The following is a 14,127-nucleotide window of genomic DNA, read 5'->3' on the forward strand; positions in this document are numbered from 1 at the left end:
GGGCTGGGCGGAGTACCCAGGCTGCCACCTTCCTCTTCGCTTTATCCTCAAGTGACATATACATTTTTTAATGTATTCCATGACACATGAAAGATTAGGAAGGACTCACCTAATCCAACTACGATTTTACAAAGAAGAAAACTGGGGCCCAGAGAGGTAAAGTGACTTGCCCACAGTCACACAGCGAAAGGGAGCCAGTGCCTTTCTACTAAGAATAATAATTTTCAAACTTTTTTCATGCATCAGCGCTTTTGTTTTCCCCTCAAATGAAACATTTCAGGAACGCAACTTCAATTCATAGGCTGTTATAATTTATAACAGGGCTGTTACAGCTAAACAGGGCTTGGGTGGCACAGATTCTCAACCCCTGGGCCTCCTCTTACCCACAACCCCACTCCCTGCGGTCCCTGAGGCTCCTCTCCAAAGCCCTCTGGCTTCTACTCCACAAGAGATATAGAGATGGGGCGACTGTGAAGCTGGAGAGATCCTGGCAGGGCAGACGGTGTGGGACCTCACTGCTTTCCCAGCCCTTCGACCCTCTCCAGAGCCCCTCAATAAAATGGTTTGATCCAAAAGAAGGTGGGGAAGGGGGATATAGAGATGGACTCAGAGAGACTGGGGAAGTCAGACGGTGCAGAGACAGATTGAAAAGGAGGCACCAACAGCGAGAAGGGGAGGCGGAATTGGTGGCCAGCGAGTCAGGTGAAGGGGCACAGGCTGAGGTGGGGCCTGGGGTGGGAGGAGATGGCATTTTGTGCGGGAGCGTGGGAGCAGCCGCACCTGGAGCACAGGGCACTTTAGAGGAAAATGTGCCAGGACCCCCCCAGCAGGATGAGGTGGGCAGGTCTCAGAGGCTGCAGGAAGAACTGAGGAGGGCCGCAGGGGGCGTCTCCTGCCGTGTCAGAACCGGGTCTCTTTCGCCCCAGGTTCACGTTTGCCTTAGGGAGAGAGAGCTTGCGGCAGGGCCGGGCCTGGTGCTACGTGGGGTACAAGAGAAGGTGACCCCGGATCTGTGGGGGAGGGTCCATTCCCTGCTGGGCCGCCAGAGGCAAGTGTGGCCTGAACCCTACACGGCCTCTATTGCGGCCTAAGGACATTGCACCCCGACCTACCCCGGAAGCGGGCCTGCTCGTGGGTCCCCTGACCCAGCGCCCCGCGCCTGCACCGCCTCCGGCCCCGCCCGCCTGTCCAGCCGCCTCGCTATTGGCTGAGCTGTCCGGGGAGACCCCGGCGGGGTAATTAACGAAGGATTAATGAGAGCCCCAAAGTCAACAGAAAAATCAATGGGCCGCGGAGCCCGAGAGGCGGCTGCGCAGTCCCGCGGAGGCAGGGCGTTGGGGGCATCGGTCCGGCCCAGGGGCCTCACCCGGGCAGACGATACGCGCTGCGGTGGTCAGCCGGCGGCGATGCCTGCCCAGGCCTCAGGTAAGGCTCCCCGGCGGCGCCGTTAAGGCCGGGAGCGCCCTCTGACCCCTGGAGGAACATTCCCGAGAGCCCACCCTCGACACTCACACCTACTCCGCTCCGAAAGCGAGGGTCAGAGACCGGGGGCTGCAAGGACTGGGGCGGGAGGGCGAGATGACAGGAGGAAGGTCAACCCTTGGTGACCCGAACGGCGGCCCCCCTGTGCCCCCACCCCGGCTCCGCACCCCGTCTCCTCTCCGCGGGCGGGGGGCGCGTAGGGGTCAGCAGGGCACCCCCCGCCTTAGCCGGGTCCGAGCGCGCACAGCGGAAAGGGGTCGCCGAAGCCGGGAAGAAGCTAAGAGCCCGGACGGCTGGAAAAAGGGGTGTGGGGCTGGGTTGCCGGATGCCCAGTCAGAGGCACCCGTGAGGTGCCTGTCCCAGGCCTCGCAGTCCCTCGAGTGGCTCGGAAAGAAATCCCATAGCTCCGCGACCAGCGCTTCGCAGCATCCGTCGAATCCGGCCAGGCGCCGCGCCCCGACGGCTCTGCAGCTTTCATCACTGGCTCTAATCGCGACCCACAAACCAGCTTGGTGTCCGGGCCCTCCCCTGAACTGGCGTCGCGCGGAGGGGCGAGCCAGAGGGTGGCGGATTCCTCCTTGTCACTCAGGGAGCCCTCACCCTCTTCCCGCGACCCCTGCTTGCCCATCCCCGCACCCTTCCCAGCGGAGGACCCAATCCTCCACTTTGAGCGCTCCCTCTAGCGGCCGATGGAGGGTTGGACCCGGGGGTGGGGGCGGGGAAGAGAGTCAAGGTGAGGACCCTGGAGGACAGGACCTTGGCCTCCAGCGTCCTCTCTAGGCCTGCAGTCCAATCAAAACCTGCCCCTGTAATTCACCAATAATCCCGATCCTTCCGGCCTCTCCAGGACCTGGACAGAACAGGAAGGAAATGCATAAACAGCTAACACTGAGAGCGTTCTCTATGCCAGGCATGTCTCTACATGCATTTACATGTGTTAAATCATTTAATTTTGAAAAATCCCCATCAGGTAGGTATTATGCCTTAACTCCTTCATTTACTCATTCAAGAACTCTTTATTGAACATCTACTATGAAACGGGTACTATTCTATAGTCGTGTATCTGTTTACAGAGAGGAAACTGAAGCACCGAAAGTCTAAGTAGCTTGACCAAGATCACACAGGTAGTAAGTGCCAGAATTGGGCACTAGGCTATCCTCCTGCCTTGGGGTAGATTCTGGGAAGGCGAGATGGGGCAGTCAGGTTTGGGAGAAAAGGAGCAGGGGGTTGTCCCTGTAAGCTTCAGATGTGCTCAACCTGGGTGGGGGAGCCTGGGAAGAAAGACAAAGATCATCTGGAAAGTCGCCTCTACTGGCCCAGGATGCAAAGGGTTGGATGGGAAGAGTTTCTGTCCACGGCTCTGGTGCTGAAATTTCCCCAGAAAATGCCAGAGTCAGTCAGCTAACATTGGTTTAGTGTCCTGCCTGTGCCATATAGGGGGGATGAGGTAAGCAGGAGCTGGTCGCTGCCCACCAGGCACACCCACAGCAGTGCACGCCCGCTCTCGATAGATGTTTGGGCAAAGGGAGAAGTTTTCCCAGGAGAAGCGCTTAAGATGGGTGGTGAGGATGGGCAAGAGCCACTGGTGGAGGGTAGCAGGAGAGACAGAAGGAAGAGCAGGCTCCAGGAGTGATGGAGGGGGGCCTGAGACTACATGAGAAATGGGGAGGCCTCTGGCTGGGCCTGGATGAATGTGGGGAGCAGATGCCTAGAGTGTGACAAGGGGGCTGGACAAGGAGGGGACAGAACTGGAGCAAGCATGACGTGGAGGACTGGGAAGGGGGGAAGCATTGGTAGAATCCTTAAAAGAGTACCAAGTTTTATTATTCTATTTGCCCCAGAAGAGGACCTTAGGAGGTATAAATATTGGGCCGGTTGCACATTGGAGAATGGGGGCCTGAAGAGGCTGCATTTTAGAGCCAAATGTGCTGAGGGTCTTCTGGTAGTTACATAGGGGGATGGTCTAAAGGTCAGAGTCCAAAGGGAGAGACAGAGCAAAGCACAGCTAATTAAAATAGAGCATGAACACTGATGTGTATAAAATTGATGACTAATAAGAACCTGCTGTATAAAAAAATAAATAAAATAAAATTCAAAAATTTTTTTAAATAAATAAAATAAAATAGAGCATGATATGAGACTTCCCTGGTGGTCCAGTGGCTAAGGCTCCGCACTCCGAATTCAGGGGACCCAGGTTCGATCCCTGGTCAGGGAACTAGATCCCACGTGCCGCAACTAAGAGTTTGCGTGCCGCAATTAAAAAAGAAAGATCCCCCATGCTGCAACTAAGGACCTGGTGCAGCCTAATTCATTCATTCATTCATTAAAAAAGAAGTAAACTTTAAAAAAATAACATAAAATAGAGCACGATAGGTGATGCTTCAGCAACAAGCATGGGTGCAGTGGGGGTACCAAGAGGGGCACCTAGTCCAGCCTTGGTGAAGGGGTTCAGGGGAGGCTTCCTAGAGGAGGTGGGGCTCCACTGAGTCCTGAGGGCACACCGCAGTCATCCAAGGGGCAAGTGGGTGGGCATGATGGGCAAAGGGTAGGGTGTGGGCAAAGACAGGGAAGTGAGCAAAAGCAGGAGCATTCTGGGAACTAGGCAACAGGATGGCATGGTCCATGGACAATGGAGTGGGGGTCTGAAGACAGGGCTGGAGAGGAAAGTTAAGGCCAGACCAGAAAGCAACAGCGGCTACCCTGCCTTGATCACCTTGTGTATCCCAAGCCCATACTAAGCATACACTGCCTTGTTTCATTTTGAAAGGCCATACAGGCCATGCTAGATAGTTTGGACTCTATAGTGAGGACAGTTGGTTGCCTCTGCAGGGGAAGGAGGGGAGAGGTACAGTGGGTAGGGAGACCAGTCCAGGAGAGAGAAGAGGGCGCCGTGGACCAGGGTAGTGCTTGTGGTAAAGAAAAATCTCAGAGCAGTCCTTGAGCTGGAATGCACAGGGGTGAGGGGAGAGGCAAGGCAGACATGTGGTTCCCTGCTGGGAGACATGGGGATGGAGACTCCGCTTGCTGAGACAGTGAATTAGAAAGCAGGCCTCCTGCAGCCCGGACAATGGGGACAGTGTGCACTTAGGACCCTGAGCCCAGAGCACCAGGGATGCCAGGGCAGCAGCAGGACCAAGGGAGAGCACCTGGGACAGCAGGGGGTGGTAAAGGAACCTTCCCACCAGGACAGCACCCAGAACCAGTGGGGCATCCCTGCCCTCCAGTGCAGCGTTATGAGTACTCAAAGGGCCCGTGGGGGAAGTGTGCTGGACTCCAGGAAGGGGTCCTGAGCTGCAGGTATGGGGTGACCCAAGATCTGGGTGCAAGTGAAGGGTAACAAAGGGGTTGGCCTGAGTGAAAGCTTGGGGCAAGTGAGAAAGTAGCAGGAGACACTCAGGGAAAGAGAAGGGTAGGATGGTGTTCCCCATGTTGAGCTGTACATTCGTAAGACTTCAAGGAGTTGAGGGAGGGGACAGATGGAAGTCAGTTCTATCAAAGCCAAGGGCGTGGGACTTCCCTGGCAGTCCAGCGGTTAGGACTCTGCGCTTTCACTGACGAGGGCACGGGTTCAATCCCTGGTCAGGGAATTAAGATCCCACAAGCTGTGCGTCACAGCCAAAAAAAAAAGAAAGTCAAGGGCATGGCATTCATACTCTCCCAATGTGTCCCATGCTCATGGCAGACATTGCCAATCAATCTCAGAACTTTTTCCTTAAGCCTTTAATGTGCTTTAAAATTAACTTTAATTACATAAGTAATGTTTGTTTGTTTATTTTTTGTCTGCGTTGGGTCTTCATTGCTGCACGTGGGCTTTCTCTAGTTGTGGTGAGCGGGGACTACTCTTCCCTGCGGTGTGCGGGCTTCTCATTGCAGTGGCTTCTCTTGTTGAGGAGCACGGGCTCTAGGCACTCGGGCTTCAGTAGTTGTTGGTCACGGGCTCTAGAGCGCAGGCTCAGCAGTTGTGGTGCACGGGCTTAGTTGCTCCACGGCATGTGGGATCTTCCCGGACCAGGGCTCGAACCCGTGTCCCCTGCATTGGCAAGCGGATTCTTAATCACTGTGCCACCAGGGAAGTCCCAGTAATGTGTGTTTTTTTTTTTTTTTTTAAAAACTAGAACATTAAACCTCTCCCAATGCTAGTGCCCTCCTCCTTTCCCCAGAAGAAACTCCTATTGTGAACTTGATGGGTGTCTTCTAGATCTTTTAAAAGTAATTTTAGGGACTTCCCTGGCAGTCCAGTGCTTAAGACTTTGCCTTCCAATGCAGGGGGTGTGGGTTCGACCCCTGGTCAGGGATCTAAGATCCCACATGCCCCGCAGCCAAAAAAGCAAAAAACATAAAACAGAAGCAATATTGTAACAAGTTCAATAAAAAGACTTTTTTAAAAAGTAATTTTATATACACCCATATGTACCTAAAATAGAGTATTATCTCAGATCATAGCATTCTTTCCCACCAAGCCCACGCTCAGCCTCAGGAGCCTTCTCAACCCAACACTCTAGGCAACCACTGCCCAACTAATCAGAGTCAGAACAAGAGAGGACACCTACTTGCTCTCCCTGACTTGAGGAGTGAATTTCCTTCCAGAAGACAGAGGGCACAAACTGCCTTTTGGTGGTGAAAAGTCACAGCCTTGGAAACTGCCCAGTGGCCAAGCACTGTGCAGATACCCCTGGCTGCCTTGACAGACATCATTATTCCACCTCAAGATCAAGCACTGATGCAGGAGGATAGGGGTGGGGGGAAGGCGGTCCTCAAGCCAGTCGAAATAAATCCTATGTTTATGTGGGGCACAGAGGGCTTCCATATCCCCTGGTCTGTCTGAATCTTCTCGGGTCCTGTAAGGCAGATGGGGCAGCTGCTATTATTTCCAATGTCCTGACCAGAGAGGTTGCTTAGCTTGCCCTAGGTCCCACAGCGGTTAGAGGCAGAAGCGGAATTGAGCCCGGGACGGCTTGGCAGCCAACCAGAACCCTGTCTCCCTCCCCAGCCCCTACTGAGGCTCCACCCATGGCCTCTCCAGAAGCACAGGAGACTGGAGAGACCCCGGCCAAGGAGAACCAAGTGGCCACGGGGGCCGAGCAGACAAGGGCCCCCGCCTCGCCCCTCAAGAGGTCCTGGCTGGTGCGGCACTTCTCACTGCTGCTGCGCCGGGACCGGCAGGCCCAGAAGGCCGGGCAGCTCTTCTCGGGGCTCCTGGCCCTCAACATGGTGTTCCTGGGCGGAGCCTTCATCTGCAGCATGATCTTCAACAACGTGGCCGTCACGCTGGGGGACGTGTGGATCCTGCTGGCCGCGCTGAAGGCCCTGGCCCTCCTTTGGCTTCTCTACTACACCGCCAGGACCACCCGCCGGCCACAAGCCGTGCTCCACCAGGACCCGCACGCAGGACCCGCTTGGGTGCGGGGTGAGTGTCGGGGCGCCTGGGTGGATGCAGAGGGGTGGGGAGGGAGGGCTCTTTCCGGGGGAGGTGCCAACGGCCCCCTGGCCCGGCCAGGCTCCCTGGTGCTCTTTGGCAGCTGCACCATCTGCCTCAACGTCTTCCGCGTGGGCTACGGCATGAGCCACATCCAGTGTAAGTCACAGCTGGAGCTCATCTTCCCGGCCGTCGAGATCATCTTCATCGGCATCCAGGTGACCCGCCTCTCGCACCCCCTCGCCGCATGCATACACACCCCAGCCTATGCCTAGAAACAGCCACGTCAGCAAATACCTACACGGCCCAGAGTATGTGCACACGTACCACAGCGCCCCTCCACGCCTGCCTCTGTGTGCCCACACCCGTGCCACCTACGTGTGCCAGCATCGCCCCTCCACGCCTGCCTCTGTGTGCCCACACCCGTGCCACCTACATGTGCCAGCATCGCCCCTCCACGCCTGCCTCTGTGTGCCCACACCCGTGCCACCTACATGTGCCAGCATTGCCCCTCCACGCCTGCCTCTGTGTGCCCACACCCGTGCCACCTACATGTGCCAGCATCGCCCCTCCACGCCTGCCTCTGTGTGCCCACACCCGTGCCACCTACGTGTGCCAGCATCGCCCCTCCACGCCTGCCTCTGTGTGCCCACACCCGTGCCACCTACATGTGCCAGCATCGCCCCTCCACGCCTGCCTCTGTGTGCCCACACCCGTGCCACCTACATGTGCCAGCATCGCCCCTCCACGCCTGCCTCTGTGTGCCCACACCCGTGCTACCTACATGTGCCAGCGTCAGCACACACACTGTGTCACTGAAACGCAGCACCTATAGACACACTTGCCTGTACGTACCTGTGTGTACCTAAATCTATACCCCCCGGATATACTGTGCTACTCTCCTTTTTTTTTGTTTTTTTTAAATACAATTTACTTATTTATTTATATTTTTGGTCGAGCGGCATGTGGGATCTTAGCTCCCCGACAACAGGGCCCCCTGTATTGGAAGCATGGAGTCTTAATCACTGGACCACCAGGGAAGCCCTACAGAGCTACTTTTTTTTTTTTTTTAAAGAATGTTTTTTTTTTTAATTTATTCATTTATTTATTTTTGGCTGCGTTGGGTCTTCGTTGCTGCGCGCGGGCTTTCTCTAGTTGTGGCGAGCGGGGGCTACTGTTTGTTGCGGTGCACGGGCTTCTCATTGCGGTGGCTTCTCTTGTTGTGGAGCACGGGCTCTAGGCGCGCGGGCTTCAGTAGTTGTGGCATATGGGCTCAGTAGTCGTGGCTCGCAGGCTCTAGAGCGCAGGCTCAGTGGTTGTGGTGCACGGGCTTAGTTGCTCTGCAGCATGTGGGATCTTCCTGGACCAGGGCTCAAACCCGTGTCCCCTGCATTGGCAGGCGGATTCTTAATGCCACCAGGGAAGTCCCCAGAGCTACTCTTAATGAATCTCCAACTCCCTCCCGAGTTCCCGATCTGCAGGCATTGTGCTATGTGTTTTGTTTGCATCACCCTTTTTATTGCCCCAATAAGTAGGCATTCCCCTGATAGACATTTTAGTCCTATTTTAGAGCCGAGGAGACTAAGGCTCAGAGATGTTTTTCCCCTGGCCCAAGACCACACAGCGAGGAAACACTGGAGCCACGAATCCAACCCAGGCTTCCTCACTGTCCCTTCCACTGTAAACACACACATGCAACTGGAACACATTCCCCATAGTCCCACCAGCAACCTTCGCCCCACCCCTAGCCCCTGGGCTCAAGGCCCTTTCTCCTTCAGACCTGGGTGCTCTGGAAACACTCTAAGGACTGCGTTCAGATCCAGACCAACTTCACTAGGTAAGATGCGGGCACCTTCTCTCCTTCCAACAACTCCTGGGATACCCCTGTCCCCCACTCATGCTGGCCCCCCAACAGCTTCCCTGGACAGCGTGGCCCTGGGGCTATCGGTTGGTCTGGGAATGCTGCCCCTCCTGAAGTTCTAATGGCAGATGGCATCTGGCTTTGGGAGAGAGTGGTCACCCCAAAGGCAGTGATGGTGAACGTGGGGCACCTGGGAAGCCGGCTAGGCTGTGTGGCAGAGTGTAGCACCTCCTCCAGGTGTGGCCTGATGCTGACGCTGGCCACGAATCTGCTGCTGTGGCTTCTGGCCGTCACCAACGACTCCATGCACCATGAGATCGAGACTGAGGTCAGCGCCCTCATGGAAAAGTTCTCAGGTACAGGGGAGACCATGACTGCCCCCCGATCCCTGAACGTACACACACACACACACACACACACACACACACACACACGTGCGTGCACGCTACACTCCCTCAAACAGGTGAGGCTCAATGACTCTGCAGAGTTGGGAGCAAGCTCTAGAGACCAGATCACGACTAAACGGAAACTGACGTTTACCAATGGTACCCATCCTGCCCCCATTCTGGGCCTGCCCCATCAGGTGCTGGCACTCTGCAAGCCCGATCCAGGCATCCGTCTAGCCATCAGTAAACTAACCACTAATCCTGGCTGAGCTATTCACTGATAAGTCCAGGTATGCACTCTACCCCTGGTATTTGCATTTTACTTGCAAGAAATTAAAAAGCCTTCAAGACTCAAAGGAATGTCTTCCTAACACAGTTGTAGGTACCTGGACATATAAGGAAGAACAGAAGATTCCTGGGCAGAAAGAACTCCTTGGATTGTTCCATGTACCCAGTCAGTTTGTCCTTAGAGGCCATGTCCCGTAAACCTACATGGGAACATTGCTGTCTGTGGGATTCAGCCACACCTGTATGTATACACCTCCCCCCGCCCCGGGTGGCATCACCATCCTGACCTGTGTACAGCCAAGCCTTCCCAGCAGACTCATGCATTCACACATCCATTGCATAAATCTCAGCATGCCTGTATACCGTGGGCATTCTTTATGCTCCAGATCCATTTTTCAGAAGACCTGTGCAAAGAGAATTTTCGGCAAGTGACATCATGGATTGTTTATTATTAAACAATTCAAGCATACAGATGAGTAGAAGGACAGGACATACCCATCACCTAGATGTAATAATTATTAACATTTTGCCATATTTATTCCAATATTTTTGCTGAATTACTTACTTTGCAGAAATACTGGCATTTCATCTCAGAATATTTCAGTATGCATGTCTTTAAAATAATATATTTCCCTACATTAGCACAACGCCATTGTAATTTCTAACAAAATGCCTTAACATCATCCCCATCCTCTGTATCAATCTATATTCGACTTTCTCCAATCAGCCCATGAAATGTCTCTTCAAGATGGTTTGTTCAAACATGCAGTACATTTGGTGGCTCAGTTAAGTCTCTTTTCCCCTAATGACACTGAGATTTGTCAGGTTGCTTCCTCGTGGTGGCATTTGACTTGTTCCCAAATCCCCTGCTTTTCCTAGAAACAGGAAGTATGGACCAAAGTGTTGATTAGATTTGGGTTAAGCATTTTGGACACCAACATTCCACAGCGGATACTGTGTGCTTTGCAGGGCACCTCATCACAAGGCAAGATGTCTGCCCCACAGGGGATGTTGCTGATGGTCCAGGTGTATCAGCCAGATCCTCCCAGTATAAGGTTACAGGCTTCCCCTTGTGCTCAGCAAGTAATCTGTAGAGGTGACATTTGGCACCAAAGACATCATGTGTCAAATGCTTTACCTAAGCTTGGCACCTGAGGTCTAGAATCCCTTTGTCAAAGAATGACCATCCTGGGGACTTCCCTGGCGGTCCAGTGGTTAAGACTCCACGCTTCCACTGCAGGGGGCACGGATTCGATCCCTGGTCGGGGAACTAAGGTCCCGCAAAAAAAAAAAAAAAAAAAAAAAAAGAATGACCATCCTGTGATTTCTGACTTCTCTCTGACTTCTCTCTCTTGGCCTCAGTTTCCACATCTGTAAAATGGGTGGCTGGGTCCCTTCCTCCTCCTGCCATAATCCAGGAGGTGAACAGATTGATTTGTGCATCTGGTTTCCTCAGAGCAAGGCCCACCTGAACGTCTGTCCCCTCCTGCCCTGCCCCCTCCCAGGCAACAACACCAACACCTGTCTGTGCCTCAACGTCACCATGTGTGAGGTCTTCCAGAAGGGCTACCTGATGCTCTACCCCTTCAGCACCGAGTACTCCCTCATCTGCTGTGGCATGCTCTTCGTCATGTGGAAGAACGTGGGCCGCCGCCTGGCACCCCACACGGGCTCCCACCCCAGCACCCCGCCCTTCCACCTGCACGGGGCCATCTTAGGGCCACTGCTGGGCCTGCTGGTCCTGGTGGCAGGCACGTGCGTCTTCGTGCTCTTCCAGATCCAAGCAAGTGGCCCTGCCATCGCGCGCCAGTACTTCATCACCTACTACGCCTTCTATGCAGCCGCACTGCCCACTATGAGCCTGGCGTGCCTGGCGGGCATGGCCATCCATGGGCTGGAGGAGCGAGAGCTAGACACGCTCAAGAACCCCACCCGCAGCCTGGATGTGGTGCTGCTGATGGGCGCGGCGCTGGGCCAGATGGGCATCTCCTACTTCTCCATCGTGGCCATCGTGGCCACTCGCCCCCACGAGCTACTCAACCACCTCATCCTGGCCTACTCACTGCTGCTCATCCTGCAGCACATAGCCCAGAACCTCTTCATCATCGAGGGCCTGCACCGGCGCCCGCTCTGGGAGGCAGCTCCTGAGAGCCTGGCGGGGAAGTGGGAGGCTGAGCCTCCCCGCAGGGGCTCCCTGCTGGAGCTGGGCCAGGACCTGCGGCAGGCCTCGCTGGCCTACATCCACTCCTACAGCCACCTCAACTGGAAGCGGCGGGCCCTCAAGGAGATCTCACTCTTCCTCATCCTCTGCAATATCACAGTGAGTGGCGGGGCCGGGAGGCGTGGGAGTGGAGCTGGCAAGGAGGCCCCAGAAAGCCTCACTCAGGAAGGAATGGATCAAGGTGCATTCATTGTGCATTGACTGTCCTGAGGGCGACTGGCTTGTCCCTTTGATTGTCAAGGACACAGGCCCCTTTCCAACTAGCCTGATGCTGCTTGAGAGTAGGGAGTGTCCCCCAGCTCCCTGCCAGGTGCCTGGCACGAATGAATGTGCCAAGCATGTAGCTAAGTGCTATTTACAAACATACATATAGGATTTCTACCCTCGGGGAGCTTACTGCTTAGCTGAGGAGACACAGGGGGACCAGTTAGAGAATTACCAAATAATGGTCCACTGACTTGAGTCAAAGGAAGAGATCAGAAGGTGCCTGTTTTTCTAAAGAATCTCTAGGGGAAGGCATTGACAATGACTGCTCAGTGCCCGGCGGCTGCTAAGTTCCAAGTCCACCTTTCCGTGCATCTCTCTGAATCATCACACTAACTCCATGCAACTGGCACTATTACTGTCCCTATTTAACAGATGAGCAAACTGAGGCTTAGGCTGTTTGACCTGCCATGTTCCCACAGCCTGCAAGTGGCAGTCCCGGGACAACTCCAGGTTGTTTTAGCCCATGCTGGTAATAGCTGTGCTGGAGACACCTCAGAGGGTGAAACCTCTGGTCCAGACAGAGCATCATAAGTAATAAATTGGCCCTAAAGTGTGGTCGGAGCTCAGAGAAGGAAGTGTGGGCCCAAGTGGCCAAGGAAGGCTTTGTGAAAGTTTGATCTGGGTCTTGAGAAATGGGCAGAATTTGGTCGGGAGGCAGGGTCAGGGTGGGGCGGGCAGAGAGTCATGACAGCGGAAGAATGAACCCAGAGCAGAAAAAGGTGATGGAAATGAGGGCCCGGGGGAGCCCAGGTGGAACAAGTTGTACCGTGGTGGTGGCAGCCTGGGGTCTCAGGATCCAGCTGGAGTTTAGGCTGGCCCCAGGCAGGCCAAGGAGGGGGCTGAGGCCTTCTGTGGGATGGGGTGAGGGGCTGCTAGGGTGGGGGGTATGCTGGAGGAGCTGCAGGTTCTGGGGCCGCCCCTGAGCTGAGGGCCTTGGGGGATGGGAGAGCCCCTCCCCCACTCATCAACCTCCTCTCCCCCCCAGCTGTGGATGATGCCCGCTTTTGGCATACACCCGGAGTTTGAGAACGGGCTGGAGAAGGATTTCTATGGCTACCAGACGTGGTTCACCATCGTCAACTTCGGCCTGCCTCTGGGGGTCTTCTACCGCATGCACTCTGTCGGGGTGCTGGTGGAGGTCTACTTGGGGGCCTGAGAGTGCCCAAGAAACCCACCCCCTGCACACCCCCAAAGTGCCAAGGCTGGGGAGAATGTAACCCAGAAGCCCCATTCCAGGGGGACCTAGACCAGCCTGGATTCCGCAACGCCGCCTCCTCCCCAGAACCTCACTGGGGTGGGTGGTCACCGCAGCCCAAGGCCAAGGGCAGGGGCTGGACACGGAGCTCTTAAGGCCCACACCCGGGACTGAGCACATACCTGCCCCCCGCTCACCACCACCATCAGCGCAGCCCCAGGAAGCCCACACAGTTACTCTCGGGGACGGTCAGCCCTAGATGATTCCGGGGAGTCTGGGGAGGGGCACCCCTACCCAGCCAGGCCTTGGGGGTCTGCCTCCTGCATGGTCCAAGCTCAGCCCAGGACATCTGGAAGCTCGCAGCTCGGCAGGCAGCCCTGCCCTTCTCTCCCCACACACCCTGTCTCCTAATGAGCTGGTTAATTAGCTGCCAGGCAGGGTTCAACAGCTCTCTCCCGCTGACATAAACCCTGTTTGTTTGATCGATTACATTCTGGCTTCGTGGCATTTTGTTCCCGGGGACAGAGAGGGCACTCTGTGTATATGGTGGGATGGGACAGTCCTCCTGGGCGGGGCTGTGGGGCTGGGACAATCCTATTTCTGGGCCACGAGGGGTCTCAACCCTTTGTCTGGTCCTCCCCTTGTCTGACCCATGGGAAGAGGTGGGAAGAGAGAAGCCGGGGTTCTCGCATCCCCCCACCCCTCGCCAGCACACCTTCTCCCCAGGACGGAGCCCCCGGTGACTTTCTGTAGCCGCTCACCCCAGGCCTGCCGATCCTCTGAGCCATCGGGTGGGGAGGGCAGGCACTGACAGCCCATCCATCTCCCTGTGCCCAGCGCAAACAGTGAACTGTGCCCAGGGTGAGGCCCAGGGTGAGGCCCAGGGACGGCAGCCCCGGACCCTGCAGGCCAGGCTTGTACCCCTTGCAGCTGGGTGCTGGACCCCCGGCGCTGTCTCAGTGGCTGCCTGGGGGCCGTGCAGGAGGCTGGGAGGCAGGCCCCTCGCCTCTC

General features: G+C 55.6%; 1 protein-coding gene across 1 annotated transcript; it reads left to right on the forward strand.

The window, feature by feature from the left end:
- Positions 1 to 1,158: 1,158 nt before the first annotated feature.
- On the forward strand, positions 1,159 to 14,028 carry OTOP3 (otopetrin 3). Its single transcript, XM_082440395.1, has 7 exons — positions 1,159 to 1,425; positions 6,473 to 6,889; positions 6,980 to 7,116; positions 8,677 to 8,735; positions 8,997 to 9,115; positions 10,939 to 11,753; positions 12,907 to 14,028. Exons 1-7 carry the CDS (start codon positions 1,254 to 1,256, stop codon positions 13,075 to 13,077), a joined length of 1,890 nt encoding a protein of 629 aa, XP_082296521.1. The 5' UTR covers positions 1,159 to 1,253; the 3' UTR covers positions 13,078 to 14,028.
- Positions 14,029 to 14,127: the final 99 nt, after the last annotated feature.

The sequence above is a fragment of the Balaenoptera physalus genome, assembly GCF_965194825.1.
Source record: "Balaenoptera physalus genome assembly, chromosome: 20".
Taxonomy (NCBI): domain Eukaryota; kingdom Metazoa; phylum Chordata; class Mammalia; order Artiodactyla; family Balaenopteridae; genus Balaenoptera; species Balaenoptera physalus.